This window comes from Panthera onca, chromosome E2 (genome assembly GCF_046562875.1).
Source record: "Panthera onca isolate mPanOnc1 chromosome E2, mPanOnc1 haplotype 2, whole genome shotgun sequence".
Classification (NCBI taxonomy): Eukaryota; Metazoa; Chordata; class Mammalia; order Carnivora; family Felidae; genus Panthera; species Panthera onca.
Genome location: NC_138353.1, coordinates 34,840,033 through 34,857,065, shown reverse-complemented (window position 1 = coordinate 34,857,065; position 17,033 = coordinate 34,840,033). Strand labels below are relative to the sequence as shown.

General features: G+C 44.5%; 1 protein-coding gene across 1 annotated transcript; it reads left to right on the top strand.

The window, feature by feature from the left end:
- Positions 1-3,193: 3,193 nt before the first annotated feature.
- PRSS54 (serine protease 54) lies at positions 3,194-16,944 on the top strand. The gene is given in 6 exon segments (XM_078438836.2): positions 3,194-3,232; positions 3,234-3,282; positions 6,473-6,644; positions 12,170-12,428; positions 13,019-13,150; positions 16,163-16,944. Coding segments are annotated over 6 exon segments (1,188 nt in total). The 5' UTR covers positions 3,194-3,196; the 3' UTR covers positions 16,703-16,944.
- Positions 16,945-17,033: the final 89 nt, after the last annotated feature.

Here is a 17,033-nt window from a genome sequence, read left to right as displayed (position 1 = left end):
TTGTACCCCAATGTTTATAGCAGCACTCTCAACAATAGCCAAATTATGGAAAGAGCCTAAATGTCCATCAACTGATGAATGGATAAAGAAATTGTGGTTTATATACACAATGGAATACTACGTGGCAATGAGAAAGAATGAAATATGGCCTTTTGTAGCAACGTGGATGGAACTGGAGAGTGTGATGCTAAGTGAAATAAGCCATACAGAGAAAGACAGATACCATATGGTTTCACTCTTATGTGGATCCTGAGAAACTTAACAGAAACCCATGGGGGAGGGGAAGGAAAAAGAAAAAAAGAGGTTAGAGTGGGAGAGAGCCAAAGCATAAGAGACTGTTAAAAACTGAGAACAAACTGAGGGTTGATGGGGGGTGGGAGGGAGGGGAGGGTGGGGGATGGGTATTGAGGAGGGCACCTTTTGGGATGAGCACTGGGTGTTGTATGGAAACCAATTTGACAATAAATTTCATATATTAAAAAAAATAGGCTATACAACTTAAAAAAAAAAATCAGATGTCCTTTAACTGAGAGTTAGGATTTTCTAACTTAATAAAAATAAAGAGTAAAAATAGAAAGTGACCCGCTGAGAAACTACATATGTTTCATGCTGTCACAATCCTGGATATGTAGCCCTTGGTGTAAAGTTGCAAATGAATTTCCTCTCCAAGATATAAAACTATTATTACCATTGTTATTATTAACCTGAAAGAATTAAATAATTATTTACAAAATCGTGATGGTTCCTTTAAAAGTTACCAAAAGCTGATGGTCTGCATTAAGTAACCCAGAGAGGCTGAAGATTTGAGGCCTTCTGTTCACAATGTCTCCTGGGCCCCTGGCAGGATTCTGAGCCTTTCTTAGTATTATAAAGTTATGCTAGATCGTTCCTGTTAAGAGTGGGTGTTTCTGGTGGTCTCCCCGTGGCTTCTTTTCATGTAGGAATTAAAGAGGAATTGGAGAGAGTTAGGGTCTTGTGCATTACCCTCAGAATCCCCACTTTTTCTTTCTTTCTTTTTTTTTTTTTTTTTAGGTAGGCTCCATGCCCAGCATGGAACCCAGTGTGGGGCTTGAACTCATGACCCCGAGATCAAGACCTGAACTGAGATCAAGAGTCAGATGGTTAACCAAGTGAGCCACCCAGGCATCCCCCCCCCCCCCCAGCATCCCCACTTTTAAAGAGCAACTCCTGGCTTTGCACTAATCAGCACTTCTGCTTTGGTACTTTATCAGGCAGCACAGGGTCCAGCCTGAGAAATGCCAACTTGGGCATAGCTCACCACCCTAGAGTTGGAAGGATCTGGGCTCCAGTCCTGCCCCTGCTACTTTCCAGATGTGCTTTCCAGTGACTTTCCTCACTCTGAGCCACCACGTTCCCATCGGGAAAGCTCAAGTAATTCCTTCATCTTGGCTGGGTGATTGTGAATTGTGAACGAGAAAATACACGTGAAAGTGTTTTGACGCTGACGATGTCAAATTGACATCGCGAACAGACTGAAGGATCAACTCCCATTTCTCCCACTGCCAAAAATCTTTCCCATTCTGTTCTCCCAGCAGAAGCCAATGCCTGCTCAGTGTTAAAGGTGATGGATGATTGTGAGGCACATAGGACATCAGGGGAATCTCGAGGGGAAGGAAATGGCGACTCCTTTCTGAGTCACGCTTTACTTTCTATCCAGTGATCTTTCCTTCCATCAGCCACTCATCTACCCATCCAATAAATATCTTTCATGCGACTGAGCCAGCAGCCTGTGAGCACTCTGATTCTATCTAATGAAACGTTGTCAACACTTCTCTTACCACAATGTTGTCAACAGCTCTCTTGAGTCCTGCCATTTGTGCTGAAACCAAAGCTGCTAACAGTGGCTGGAGTGCAGCTCCCATCTGACCCTATGGTTTGGCAGAGCCGACAGTCTGGTGGCTTCGCTGGGACCGTCAAGCCAAAGGGCTAGGGAAAACTGGGCTCCAGGAAACCACACTGAAAATGTAAGAATGCTTATGGGGATTGGAAAAACCAGACTCAGTTTAGTCGTGGGCTTCCTCCATCCAGTCTGACAAAGTTGTGTAGACACAGGGCAGGTGCTGAGGAAGTAGACAGACCACGGCTGCAATGGGACAGGGCTTTGTGATCTAGCAAAAGGGATGTCTTCTCGGCCAGACTTGGGGAAAGCCAGGCTTCCAGAATAGCCTTGCCAAGTTTAGGAAACAGGCAGGCTTTTCATCCTGGCTCCTCCTAGGTCTCCATGTCTAGACATTTGCTTGGTGATACCATGGTAACTGTGATGCCACAATGGAACATTCTTCCCAAGGTGGTAGAAGGAATCCCTCTGTTGAGCACTGCTGTGTAAGGTCAGAGTGAGTTCATTTCTCCTTTGGCAGTAGCAGTTCACAGAAGACTCTGAGAGCCATCCTGACAACAAGAAACATCCAGTGTCATGAGCGGAACATGGTGACTGAGAACGGCTATTGTGCACAGTTTGAGGCAAGAGTGGGGCTGATGGTATGGTGGGTGGGGAGACACGTGTGGGCTTTGAACTCAGACCCCAGTTCAAACTCCAGCTCCAACACTTGGCAGCTGTGTGACCTGGGGCAGGTTTCTGTGTGTGAATGTCAGTTTCTGAATCTGTAAAATGGGGACAGTGATACTGTCTGCCTTGTCCGGTTATTGCACAAATTAACAGAGCTACAAACTGGGCGGTTATGATGTAAAAGTATAAGTGGTCAGCAGTGAAAAGAAATCCCAGCATCATTTAAGCCAGCTGAGTGTGGCAGGATGGGCAAAGCCAGGGGTGGGCTTGCAGTAAACCCTGCTCTTACTTTCAGCAGCATTTTATGGCTACAGAGTTAAGAAAGGGGTCAGATTCCATGAGTCAAAAACCAACCCTCTTCTGAGACCCAACTCTCTGGGAAGCCTGGGGACCCTGGCTGGATCGAGGAGAAAACTGACACACAGGGGCTGCCTCCTCTCTGTGGGCCATCTTCCCAATCCTAACAATATCGGTGCTGGGCAGCTGGTCCCTGAGCCCTTCACTGGACGGAACCAAGCAATTGGGACGTGACAGGTCTGTTTCCCACATTTTGGAGGCTTTGTCAGGGGAAAGGAAAGAGGCAGGGCCTCTGACGCGGTGGGGGGATTGCCGCTTTAGGGAGGAGAGGAAAAGCCTGTGCCTTTGGATATTGTGTTTTCACAGCTGCCCATGGTGCCTGCTGCAGTTCACTTTGGGGATGGCAGAGATGAGACGGATGCTCTTAGTACTGCTCTATGTCTCCCACTCTTCTGCCAGTGAGTGTGCTTCTCTTTTCCATGACAATGTCAGCAGCTTGTGTGACATGGCAGGGGGACCTGTCCAGGAATCCTGTACATGGCCCTTAATGTCCAGAGAGGGACTCAGGGGGAAGAGGACTGGCAGTGCTCTGCTCGGACAGCAGGTGTTGGCGGTGGGAATCAGGCAAAGAAAGGGAACATGGGCCGTGGATGCAGGAAACTGGCTTCAGCAGTCTGATGGCAGAGCTGATCCTCGGATGAGAGTGCCATTAGGAAAGTAAGCCTCAGACTATGGAAAAGCCCACTCAGAAACCCCACCAGGCACCACCAGGTGGGAGATGTCCTCCCCATGCCCAGGTGGAGGCCTATGGTGTATCTGATGTACTCAGAAACCAGGCCCTCCCCTTGTTTCTACCTAAGCATTGTGGTTTCAAATAAATCTTTTATCATTAACCCCCCAAGTATCATTAAACTGATGGTTCCTGGTCCCAGGAGCAAGAAGGTACCTTGGAGCCTGCTTGGGACTCAGTCCTTCCCTGACCTCCAGGTCATCCAGAACTAAGATTCCATCCTAGGAAGGGGCAGGTTGAGAGGGGACAGCAAGCTCTGTTCCATCTAGCTGCCACCCTAGCTGGCTCTGTCCAATCTTCCTGGAGTTAGACGGGAGACAGGACAGAGCTTCTAACACCACCACAGCACACACCAAAGGGAGAACCCCCTACTTTCCTAGCCTACTCCACCTCCTTGCAGCCCCAGAGAGACCAAGGGATACCCACAAAACAGAAAGGGTCTCTCCTCCCTCTTAAATATCTTCAGGCAAACATTTCATCTTTAGCTCAGATTTCCTCCTTATATCCTGGACCTTCCAAGGGTTTTATAAACTAGCCAACTAGAGCTTTGAGAAAGCAAAAGTCATCACCTACCTGTAGGTCCTTGTTGATTTGGGTAACAATGGTTAATGCCTTGTTCACTATAGATTGCCAACGTTCCATGAATTGAATAAATGGCTGATAACAGAGCCACCAATTATCTGACCAATAGTTGGCTGGTGGTGCCCACCATGTGACACCTATCATCCAGGACCACCAATTTATTTTTTTTAAGTTTATTTTGAGAGAGAGAGAAAGCATGAGTTGGGGAGGAGCAGAGAGAGAGGAAGAGAGAATTGCAAGCAGGCTCTGCACTGTAAGCGCAGAGCCTGATGTGGGGCTTGAACTCACAAACTGTGAGATCGTGACTTGAGCCCAAATAAAGAGTTGGATGCTTAACCGACTGAGTGACCCAGGCGCCCCAAGGACCACTGATTTAGAAACATGTACTAGGTACTTGTGGTTGGGATTTATAAACAGCAACCAGAGTAGTGGCTTATGTTAAAAAAAAAAAAAAAAAGGAATCATCCATTAGCATTATCAGTCATGAAGATACAGTTTGCAAAGCACCTTCCCATAATCTCACCTTACATGATCTTTATGACTCCAAGAGGTGTGTTACCCCATATTTCAAAAGAGGAAACTAAGGTCCAGAGAGGTAAAGTGGCTTTTCCCAGGTCTCACGGCACAGGGGCCAACAGTATCTGGGACACTGCATCCAGAACCTTCCCAAAACACTAGTAGGTCTCAAAGCTGAATACACATTAGAAACTACCTGGGGAGGCTTTTTAAAATGCCAGTGCCCAGGTCCTGTCCCTAAGGGGACAGCAGTTGGATGGCCAGCAGGTGGATGAAATGTGCAGCTAGGTTGAGAATCTCTGCCCTCCACTCTGAGTACTGAGGATGACATAGGCACCCCTGGCCATGAGGACTGTCAGGACAGGGAGGGAGTCAGCAGCCACAGAGAGCAAAACACCCCATGTGTACGCCATCCCATAATGTTGCCTGCAAAGTAGGAGGCTCAGCTCACTCAGTCTGGGGCTTTGAGTTTCAAGGGTCCTTCCTGCTCTATCATTCTTACACTTTCCATGATTCTATGAATAAGGACTTATTTTTCAGTACAGAGCAATGCAGCATCTTGGGTGAAACCAGGATAGGCAGGGGGAGAATGTTTATTTAAAACATTAGTCAACATTTTACTCTCATTTGAAACAAATGTCCAGACCCAAGAGACTGCCCAATTGGAGGCAACTCACTTGAGGGCCTGGAAAGGCAAAGGCCAAGCAGGCCTGAATGGGCCAGAATCAGCCTCAACCTGGTGGGACCTTTTAACCCCTTGATGACTGGACTTCAGGGAGTGATTGGTAAAGCAAAATGCTTTTGTTCATTCACCAAATGATTTACTGAGCACTTACTATGCACTATACTAGCCCATAGGGATACACTGGCAAGCAAAACAAACACGGGGGAGCCACACATGCCAAACTGCCCAGGCAGGGAAAAGCAAGGGCAAATTTGAGAATGTGAAATGTGGCTGGAACAGAGACTGTGAGGGGTTGAAGGTGTATGGAGTTTGAAATCCAGCCCTGTACCTACCAGCTGTGTAACCTGGACAAGTTCTTACCAGCTCTAAAAGTCCATTCTCTCAGCCACACGTGGAGAATGACAACGTCCACCTCCGCATCTGTTGGAGGAGTTACATGAAGTAGTACATATCAGCAGTGCTCCAACTTTTTGACACTCTTAAAAATTATGGAGGGCCCCCAAGTAACTTTTTCTGTGAAGCTATATCTTTCCATATTTGCTATATTAGAAATTAAAAACTGGGAAATTTTTAAAACACAAGAATATACAGGTTCACACACGCTGGTAGCCGTCACAGTGATGACATCATGTAGCCTCTGGAAAATTCCACTGCACAAGAATGAGAGAATGAGGGTGAGAAAGCAAACACTGTCTTAGTATTCTTATGAAAACAGTTTTAACCTGTTTTAACCAGTTTTAACCTGAGGACTTCCAGAGGTCCCAGACCACGCTTTGAGAACCGCTTTCCGATATTGCCTCGAGTGCACTGCCAAGTGCCCAATAGAGGAGAGGGATTATCGGTAGCCTAAGGGGTTATTTTTAGATTCAAAGATGTCATCAAGCATCTTTTATGTAGAAAATGACCCACCAGGAAAAGAAATGTGGGTAGTGGAGTTCGTGGTGACCAAGATGGAGAGCCAGGAGGAGTGGGGAACCAGCAGGAGAGGTGGTCTTGAGGTGTGACACAGTGGTGGTGGCCACAGGCCGCCAACTCCTTGCCCCAACAGTGAGGCCCCCACACACCCTCTCTGCAGGTTGTGGCATCCAGAAAACCAGTGTTGTGGAAACTTCCGAGGAGGGTTTGGTCAAAGACCAGGAATTCCCGTGGGTGGTGTCGCTGCAGGATTCCCAGTACACTCACCTGGCTTTTGGCAGCATCCTCAGTGAGTTCTGGATCATCAGCATCGCATCTGCCTTGCAGAACAGGCCAGTACCCGTGCTTTGGGGCCTACACAGCCCCCTGGGGTGGAGGTGAAGGGACCCTTTCCGGCTCAGCCTGGGGAGACCTGGAAGGTAGATTCCTGGTGACAGGGCAACAGGGCTTTTTACTGGCTTGGCACTTGCCCTGCCATGACTCTTGGGGTCCTGGAATCACCAGTTGCCAAAGTCATGCTGTCCAGTGTGTTCTCTGCTGTGGGGACTGCACACCCACAAGGTGAAATGATTGTTCCTCCATCCTCCACGGGAAGGACATCTGTTCCCATTTTACTGCAACACAGGCACTGACCCCTGGTACTAGAGGTACTAGAGGTCTTTACTCTAAGTTTGTTAAGTGAATTGTTAGGAGCCCGTACCTTAAAACACTTAACCTTGAACCTTACAACATGACTGCCACAAATATATGTGCATAGAGAAAAGATTTGAAGGAAATATGCAAACGCTTTACAAGCACTTATCTCTGAATGCTCAGAATGCACCCGATTTCTGTTTTCTTGTTTGAACTTCTTTGTATTCTCCAAACTCTATGTGGTAAATTTATACATTCTTGTAAACCACAAAAAAAAAAAAAACCTCAAATGTTATTAAAGGAATAATTTTTTTGTAAAACATTTTACTTTTTGACCCAAAGATTTCACTTTTGAGAGTGGACATTAATGAAATAATTTCAACCACTGGAAAAGTTTTATGCACAAAAGTTTTATGCACAAAACAAAAGTTTTATGTTATTCATAGGGTGGTTAAACACACACAAAACACTCGAAATGTAAAGTCCAATTATCATGGATAAATACATTATGGTTACTCATTCATATATGTATAGCATATAATATATAGTACATAAATAATATATATAATTATTATATATCTCTATATATACTATTTATATGCCATATATATATACACGCACACACACACACACACACAGAGTATGGGGGAAGAGATTATAATTACTATAATTGCCCAAATAAGTAATAGTATAAACACTTGATAGAATATGGTGGAGATGCTGAATTTTTAAACCTATAACTTATATTTTTATTTGAAAATAGTTTTTATTTATTTATTTATTTACTTATTTATTTATATTTTAGAGAGAGAGAGAGCACCAGTTGGGGAGAGGGGCAGAGGGAGAGAGTAAGAGACAGAATCTTAATTAAGCAGCTTCCATGCTCAGCATGAAGCCTGATATGGGGCTCCATCCCACGACCCTGGGATCATGACCTGAGCTAAAATCAAGAGGCGGACACTCAATGGACTGAGCCACCCAGAAACCCCTGAAAATGCATACATTTAAATTAAAATACATGTACACAGTATAATGTTCAGAAGGAACCAAAAGATTCCCTGGCCTTCAGACACTAACTTCCTCCCTTAAACCATATTCTACCATCAGTTTCTTAAATATTCTTCCTTAATTACTCAATGCACTTATGGATATCTATATATCTATAGGTCTAGCTATATTGATTCTTGTATCTATTGACAGAGAGAGATTTTTCCTTCCCCCTTGTATTAATCTTCTAGGACTGCCCTGACAAAATACTACACACAGGGTGACTTAGACAACAGAAATTTATTTCTCACCTTTTGGAAGCCAGAAGTCCAAGATCAAGGTGTCGGCAGGACTGGTTTCTTCTGAGGACTCTCTCTTTGGCTTGGAGATGGCTGCCTTCTTGCAGTGTCCTCACATGGCCTTTCCTCAGGGTGTGCACTTCTGACGTCTCTTCCTCCTCTGGCAAGGACGCTAGTCCTGTTGGGTTAGGGCCCTACCCTTAAGACCTCATTTAATCTTAATAACATCCTTAAAGGCCCTGTGTCCAAATACAGCCACACCTGGGGCTAGGACTTCATCAACAAATTTGGCACAACACAATTCAGTCTATAACAGCCCCTGATACAACTGATAGTGTACCAGACACAGCATTACACTCAGCTTTTTCACTCTTTTTCACTCCCATATTTATCAGCTGAACAGTATCCCGAGATGGATCTACCATAAATACACAGCCCTCTGATAGTGGAAATTTGGGTTGCTTCTGATCTTTTCCTAGTGCCAAAAATTGCTGCAAGTAGATATATTTGTCCATATATTATTGCACACATGTGCATATATAGCATGAATAACCCAGGAGTGGACAGATTGGACTGAACCTTGGCACTAGCCTTCCAGAGAGATTTGGCTTTCCAGGTAGCGTTTTCATTATTGTTATTTCCTATCTGGTCTATCTATTTTGGTTTTGATTTTCCCTTTGCCTCAGGGTTTTTTTAAAGACAGAGTTTTCAAATACTCAGGGTGTTTTGTTTGTTTTCTGCCCTTATTTTGTTTTGAGTTATACTACATGATGATTAGATCTGTTTAGGAATTTGTTGGGGTTGCCCTTGCAGTCTACTATATGTGAGTCACGTGAATGTTTCCCACAGTTAAAATTCAAAGTTCATTCTCTGTCTCTGGTGGACAATTTAATATATAAAATTGGGGGAGGGAATCTCTTTGCTTTGTCCTAGGTTGACAGAGATGAGTTAAAATCTATCATGAACAAGCTTTGGCTCTTTCTCCTATTTCCTGGAGTATTTCCTTTATGAACATTATGTCACATGCTGCAGATGCTTATGACTACAAGGTCTTCGCCATAGACTTAATTCTTTTTCGTCATTAAGAGCCTCTCTGTCTTACTTCATGTTCTTCTGCTCTAAATTGATGTTCTAAATGAAACTCCTGCTTCTTGTTTTCATTTTAGTTTATGTTTTCTGCTTTTGTGGCTTCTTGTTTTTCTTTTCATTATGTGGCCTTTGTTTTGAATGTCTCTTCTGACAAATTTGGAAAGTTTGAGTTTTTGTTCTGGTGTTCACCTTAGAGTTATAATTTCAAGGAAGACAGCAACATCCTTTGTTTCTTTCTGCACTGTCCTCTTTATTATTATTTTCTTTTAATGTTTACTTTTGAGAGAGAGACAGACTGTGACTGGGGAGGGTCAGAGAGAGAGCAAGATGCAGGATTCAAAGCAGGCTCCAGGCTCTGCACTGTCAGCACAGAGCCCAATACGGGGCTCGAAGTCACAAACCCTTAGTTTGTGACCTAAACCAAAGTCGGAGGCTTAAGCAACTGAGCCACCCAGGTGCCCCTGGACTGTTCTCTTTAGACTCTACTGTGGTCAGTGCCAAAAGTCCTATCTTTTTACTTCTTCCCTCCTTCTCCTCCACCACACAATTTTAATAGATAATATAAGTGCTTTAATGTTTACCTTGATTCACATACATATTTGCACATCCTTATTATTTTACATATTAGCTGTAAATAATATGTTTGGATTCCTTTAAAAGATGAGGAAACTGACATATATACCTACCTTCCAACCTTCTTTATAGCTTTAGTTACACCATCTGATTACTGACAGAGTTTACATTTTGACTCTAACCCAAACTCTAAAAAGGCTTTTAGTCCAATGTTATAATGAACTCCACACTTACCGACAGTCCTTTTGCTGGATTTTCTCCATTCAACACTGCTGGATTTTCTCCATTCAACACTAGAATTGGCTAAAATTTGTCTCCAAGTATGTCGTTTCTTAAAGGGCTCCCAAGAACCATATTTCCTTGGGTTTTGGATATTAACAAATGTGCTGTCCTTAAGCCTGAATGACAACTTAAGTGTAGAATTCATGGATCATGCCTTCTTTCTTTTGGAGACTTAATAGGCATTACCACTGCACACCCACCCCCACCCCCACCCCCACAACTGCCATGGTTTCTGGTGTTAAATCTTGCTGCAGAGAAGTATGAAGCCATTCTGATTTTTTCCTCTCTAGGTACATGATCATCCCAGTGCACCTGAGAGGGGTCTGGTTACACCTATTATCCTAGTGTCCTGCTGCAAGCATCCCCTTTCACTCTCTCAAGTTCTTTGGGTTAGGCAATAAATTACATGGCCAAACTTAAGATGACTTAATCTGGTTTTGTTTGGATGCCTAAGGATTCCTCCTTTGTCATTGAAGTCCATCAACTTTACTAGCTATGCGGCATCTCTTCCATTTCTACTCTCTACTCTCTTCTACCCTTCTGGGTCCCAGGAGGCTGACTTGTGTGGGTTACACCAATGGTACTCTTACCTTCTGGGTTCCAGTTGGGTTTGGCCAAGGGGAGTACTGGCAAGAGTTCAGAGGAAGTGGGGAGGGCAAGGGTAGGGTCCTTATTCCCCAGAGGGGTACTGTAGACTGGCTGCCTCCTCCAGCCAAGTGACCCACTGCCCACAGCTCTGACCACTCCCTCCCCCCTCTAGTACCCAAAGGCACACTGGCACCCTGTTGTTATCTGAGCAGGAAGCTGCATTTGCCACGTGACACCCAGGTACTGAAATATTCTCTGTGATTTCCCTACACCCTTCCAAGACCATTGTAAAGAATCCCCAACTTACTTAAACTTTCCCCAACTCACCTTGAGAGTGCCATCTGTTTCTTGTTGGGAGCTGACAAGGCTATGTCTCCATGTTGATCATTCTATATCGCTTTTTCCCTAGGGTGTGGAGTACACTTCCAAACTGTAGAGTGAAGGCTTATTTCCAGAAAACGTTCTTAAATTGGATCCTGAAATCTTTTTTCTGTCTTATTTGGGTTACTTTCTTTGTGATCTGCTGGCTCTCCATTGACTGCCATATTTGTCATTCTCCTCTCTCACCTTTAAAAATCTTTGTTAATGTCCATTTCATTCTGGTCACTTTTCTCAGTCCTCCACCCTGTGCCCTTTAACGTATTTTCTGTTCTCTCTATTCTCCTTTATGCAGCTTCCAATTTGGCCTTTATTTTGGTACTTGTTTTGTTTTCTTTCTATCTCTTTGCTGAGAAGCATGTTTGACCAGCTTTTCCTGACTTTGTGGGAGTAGGTACCATCTAGGATGCCCTGCGCTTCTGCTGTCCTTTACTGCTATTGTCAGCCCTTCCTCTAATTCTGAGGTTTGGATTCTCTAGTGTCTTTTCATTTTATGGTGTTTTTCAGCATTTGTTTCTCATTTCTGTAGTCCCTTGGGTGGTCCCCAAGGGGAGAAAGGGAAAACAACCAAATGAACTCCATCACTATTATAATTGGAATTTCTCTCAAGAGTATTTACAGAGTATGTAATATGAAAAGATGTTTCTTTTAAAATGTTAAGTGCTAAAATCAACAGTCAAGGTTACATCTTTGGTGTAACTATGACTATCAAAAAAAAAAAAACCAAAAAACTATGGAAAAAGCATGAAAAAAAGATAGTCATAACAGATTATCTTTGGGTGGTGGGACAAATGACATTAAGGTAGAGGAATTCCCAAGATGCTATGGGCTCACAAAGGAGGACACGAGTCTAGGAGTTCAGAAAAGATTTCCTGGGGACTGGGTCCAAAGGGGTAAGTAAAAACTAGCCCAGGAAAAATCAATTGGATGAGTGTTCCAACCCATCCCCAAAAGAGTAAATATGAAAAGGAAAGTGTGAAGCTTCCATGGTGCCTTGGCTTCTAAAGATTCCCTTGCTTTTTCTCTAGGAAGGACATCATTGTCATAGTTGGTATAGCTAAGATGGATGCCAAAGTGATTGCTCATGAAGAGTATCCGGTCAACACCATCATCATCCATGAGGATTTTGATAATGAGACCATGAACAATAACATAGCCCTCCTGAAGACAGACACGGCGATGCAGTTCAGCAACCTGGTCCGACCCATCTGCTTTCTTGGCAGAAAGCTGCATATGCCACCAGCCTTGCAGAACTGCTGGGTGGCAGGATGGAATCCCACATCTGCAGTTAAGGCCTTCCTTCTCCTAGAGGAGGCTGTGTGTGTGCGAGCAGTGGGGGTGACTGGGATGAACTGTTCTAGGGTTTAGCTTCATATCTCCCATTGCTCAAGATTCTAGAGTTGGGCTGGAACCCTCATGTAATCAGTCAAGATTCCCAATGCTTGCCCTTTCTGTGGCCATTCTTACATTTGGTCCCTTTTCTTTTAGCTCTACACGCAAATTAGAAGTACATAGTCAGCAAACAGCTTGAAGGGAGTGCAAAGCCTGAAGGGAGAGGTCAGGGGACATTATTCCCTGAACAGGAGCTGATTGCCCTCTTGACCAAGCCATCCTTCTTTTCTTTTATTCTTGGGAAGTGAACAAGGAAATGTATTCTCTGTAGATGTGGAAGAAGGATGAATATGTTCTCTATTTTTACATTCAAGTTCAAAACAAAGGTAGTGTTCAGAAAAACTCAGACACCGTTTCTGATTTCTATGAGAACAGGGGGTTTATCAGAATATTCTCCACTCATTCCCATCTGGATACATGAGTTGTAGTTAACATAGACAATGTCTTCTCATTAATAATTCTTGGCTTTCTGTTGCATGGTCCAGACAGGAAATCACATGACAATGAGTATCCTGAGGAAAATCTCCGTGAAAGACATCAACATGTGTCCCTTACACAAACTCAAGAAAACAGGATGTGGCAATCACATAGAGCAGGAAACCGATGCTGTCTGTTTGGTAAGAACATGATGGAGTAAAAGCTAAAGGCTGAGAGTAAGCAGTGGTCACTTCAAGGGAATCTCGGGACTCTCCCTCAATGCACAGTGAACTCCTTGAGGGACTGACAGGGACTGTCACTTGGGATCCATGGCTGTCTCCGGGGTGAACGGTACTTGGCAGATAGCAGATATTCAATAAAAATCTACCTAGTGGAGTAAACAGTCACCATTTTCAATGTGACATGATTAAGCACGTCTAAGTCATAGATGGTTTTTCACTGGCTAAAAGTTTGCAAGTGTGAGTCCAAACCATGTGTACTTTGAGCCTGTCTACAGGGTGGGGTCAAACCATGTATACTTTGAGCATGTTTACAGGGTGGGGTCACTGTATTCAGCTTCTATGGGATCTAGACTCTGATGCTATTGCTCATCAGTTATTGATTTGTTTTTTGTTTTTCTGTAAGAAGCCCTGCCCTCCAATCGGATGAGGGCTGTACAGATGTGGCTATCCTACTACCTCAGCAAAATGTGTGGAATTGACAAGTCCCTGGTCCAGGCTCCCTCATGTCCACACCAGAGAAGGTGGGGCTTACAGGGATCACACAGTTAATAAATGTTATAATAAGGATGAGAACCCAGGTCTACCAGGTGTCCAGGCAGTTTCTCTCCTCTACTCCAAAATTTCTACACTCTACTATTTCTAATCTCTACTCTCCTTCAAAGTAACTTTCAGGATTCCCAGATGGGGAAATTTTTTTTCCCCAGATGATCTAGGGAAAGTATTTTAGAGAAAGGGGGAAGAGTATATGTCCACATATATGTGGACAATTCTTCCTAAAAGTAATTTTATTGCAAATACATGAAGGACTGCCTTTCATTATACAATGTTTGCCCTTCCAAAGTTGGTCCAACATTTATTGAGTGTCTACTTTGTACTGGACTCTAGCAGGTGGAAGACTAACAACTTTTTAAGTTAGATAACTGAGGTATTCCCTCAATCCAGCACCATATTTCATCAAATCTAAGATGCTATCAGTTGTGGAATGTGCCATTATTGTATGGAATACCAAGGGAGAGAAAATGCTGCCAGTTAAACTCTGATATCAACCAATTAAAAGACACATATCATTCCAAAGATGTTAATTTTTTTAAGTTTATTTATTTTGAGAGAGTGAGAGTGTGAGCGAGGGAGGGACAGAGAGACAGGGAGACAGAGAATCCTGAGCAGGCTCCATGCTGACAGCACAGAAGTGGGGGCTAGATCCCATGAACTGTGAGATCATAACCTGAGCTGAAATCAAGAGTTGGAGGCTTAACCAACTGAGCCACCCAGGTGCCCCAAAAGATAATAATTTTTCAAGAGCATCTTAGATTCAATGGGATATGGTAAGCTGCTTCTACTCTAAATGATCATCTCTTCAAACCTACCTGCAAAGTTTAGACTGGTTTTTACCTGTAGCACACCTGCAGTCAGTTCTTTGTTTTTGAACTGTGCTAGCAAACTGGCTCAGACAAATAAATGGTGACTTGTCTACCTGGGATGCTTTCTTCTCTCGGACATGTGTTCTAGTGTCCAGAAGTCCTCAAAGCCATATTTCAGATATATAGAATAAACCACCCAAGTCCAATATCTGCCTAGTGGGTCCCCAGAAACCCAACAAAAGCAGAATCACTCTGAACCCACCCCCCTCCTTTCCCCACAACTGTCAGGGCTTTTGTTCAATGTTAAGGTTAAGGATCACACAATAAAAGAGCCCCTTTAAGCTGGGGCTGCTCCCCTAGGAGATGAGGTGGGGCTGCTCCAGAGGAGCACCTGGTACTTCTTCTCTCAGCTGCTTGGGCTTCAGAAGTTGGGCCCCACACGTTATAAGGAAGAGGAAAAGCCATGTATTCTACACCTGGGCAGAGTGGCAACTTGCAAAACCACGCAATAGCCAGGGAGGTCTCCATACAATCATTCATTCATCAAACTACTTGTCCTAAATTGCACTATTTTTCTTCCTCCAGCTATGGAACCACAGTTAAAGCAAATTGGGGTTGGAACTGGTGACAGAAGGGAAGACCATGCCATGCTTGGCTGGACAGCCTCTCTGCCCCAGGCAGACATGATAGGGTGCAGATGTGAGCCCATTCAACAGTCGTAGCAGAGCCAGCCAGCCCTTGGGATGAAATCTCTGCCCTCTGCTCCATGGCAGCACAGGGCAGCAAGAATACCATGTGCTGGCCCAGTCCTTCTGCATAGGCGGGCCACGTGGGCCAAAGGGGCTGGTCAGCCTTTGAATGACAACCCTTCTTGGGGCAAGATGGACCACGGGTTTGGAGTGGGGTCAGGTATTACCTTAAGAGGAGGCTTGGGGCTGGGGCAGTTAAAGTAAATTATACCTAGTAGTTGCCTTATTGCTCTTCTCCTATTTCTCAACTTTTCACATAAAATGATGGCCTTTTATATTACCAGGATAATAGTAGCTAATTCTTTGAGTGTGTACTGTGTGCCAGGCACTGTTAGGGTTCTGCACTTTACTCAGAGAAAAGTAGGTGACTCTCCGGGGTCACACATCTAGGTAAGCGTGCCAAGGTTCTCATCACTCCCTTAAAAGGAGGTAAGGTCTGTGTGGTAGAATCCCTGAGTCCCAGAGGAAGGCTGAGAGCACGGGCAGGGCTGGTGAGCAGGTGTGCTGACAGGCAGCTGCCAGGTGGAAAAGCCGGGAACCCAGCCTGGTCAACATTGGAGGAATGAGGAACCAAGAGAGAGTGAGGATTTAGTCAAAGGGACATGAAAATGAAATGCGAACCAGGAAGCTAAAGGCAAATGGCAGAAGCCTGCAAATACTCTGCACGATAAAAAGAAAATCCATCTTGTTGGAATTCGTGGCGGTGGCTGCCTAGATCGGAAATAGTATCCTATAATTTACCCCCTCTCAAGTGAGAACCAATATAAAACATTTCTAGAACAAACGGTAAATTGCACAAGGATATATTTAAAAAGAAAATGAGTTTTCTTAGACCTGAAGCCTTCTGTCCTTTGTCACAGGGGGACCCTGGAAACCCCATGATGTGCCAGCTACAGCAACAGAATCTGTGGGTGCTGAGAGGAGTCTTGTCCCACGGGGGTGAGAAATGCCCTGGCTTTTTACTGTACCTCAAGGTGGAAGACTATGGCGACTGGATTATGTCCAAGACTAAGAAAACCAGCCATCCGCTGTCTGCCTTCCACCACTGGGAGAATTTGCTGCCTTCACTCAGCTACAAAGAACATTTCACCGTTACACAGAGAAAACATTCCGGGCTGGGCCAAGGTGGATGGTCCCCAGCACACGTGCAAGGACAAAAAAAGGCCGACGTATATTCATTGCCAGCAAACAGCTCTAGAAAGAGCCCAGACATTGGGAGGAAAGGGTTAAGGGAATTAGGCAGGACTTCTGTTGTGGACACACAACCCATGTACTATGATTATTATGGCGGGGACTCTGGGGAGGGTAGAGGGCCTATTTCAGGTCAGAACAGGTTACATCAGCCCCAAGAAATTACCTTGTTTTTCTTTGTGCTTGTTTTCTTTTGCAATGGTATCTAGTCTAAGAGCTAACCCTCCCAACTGAGGAGTAAGCTCAGAATGCTGAGTGCTGGGCAGTCACATTCTGTTTTGCTGTCTGTTTAATGGTGATTGTTTTTGCTAGCTGCACACCTGGGCTGCCATGGACAGGCCCAGGGTGCACACTGGGCTGGCTCTCCCTCCTCTGTCCTTCTCCCACATGCGGGAAGGTCACTTTCATTTGTGCTTGTGAACTAAATGTGGGCTAACAAGTGTCAAACCATTAGAGTGCCCTGTGGTTCTTTCAGTGTTAACCGTTCCAGGGGCCAGGCTGTGAAAACACTCCCCACGGGCAAATGTGGCCTGGGGAGTG